The 487-nt window shown below is 57.1% G+C and overlaps 1 protein-coding gene across 1 annotated transcript in view; it reads left to right on the forward strand.

The window, feature by feature from the left end:
- FOSL2 (FOS-like antigen 2) overlaps nt 1–487 on the forward strand; it is a 22,230-nt gene that overhangs the window by 1,200 nt on the left and 20,543 nt on the right. The window contains exon 4 of the mRNA XM_010840700.1: nt 7–25. Coding sequence (XP_010839002.1) covers nt 7–25 — 19 coding nt within the window. The remainder of the gene's footprint in view (nt 1–6; nt 26–487) is intronic.

The following is a 487-nucleotide window of genomic DNA, read 5'->3' on the forward strand; positions in this document are numbered from 1 at the left end:
CTCCAGCGGCGGCGGCGGCCAGCAGGTAGGTGCGGGCCCGGGGTGCCCCTGGCGGCGGGGGTGGACCCCCGCCTTCCTCTCGCCGCCACTGCCTCTTTTGCTTTCTTTGCCCTTTCTCGGTTTGGTGAGAAAATACCTACGGGCCACCATTGTAAGTTCTGAATTCTCATCTCCTGCCCACACCTCCTTTCACCCCCTCTACCCTCGCCAACACTTTTTTTTTTTTTAAACTGGAGCGGCGAGTGGGCTGAAAGAACCTACAAACCCTGTCTTTCACACTACATCGTATCCAGACAAGCTCCTGGAATTGCAGGTCCCGTTCCCAGAAGCCTGTGCCTCCCTCCTCTCCCAGGAATTCATCTCCATTCCCCTCTATCTCCGTGGTGGACCCCCCCTTCCCAAATTTTTCACGCACGGGCCCCTTCCGATATCTAGAGAACTTATTCCTGAGAAAAAGCCCTCTCCTTCTTTCCCCACCCCGACCCCG

The sequence above is a fragment of the Bison bison genome, unplaced genomic scaffold, assembly GCF_000754665.1.
Source record: "Bison bison bison isolate TAMUID 2011002044 unplaced genomic scaffold, Bison_UMD1.0 scf7180017864145, whole genome shotgun sequence".
Classification (NCBI taxonomy): domain Eukaryota; kingdom Metazoa; phylum Chordata; class Mammalia; order Artiodactyla; family Bovidae; genus Bison; species Bison bison.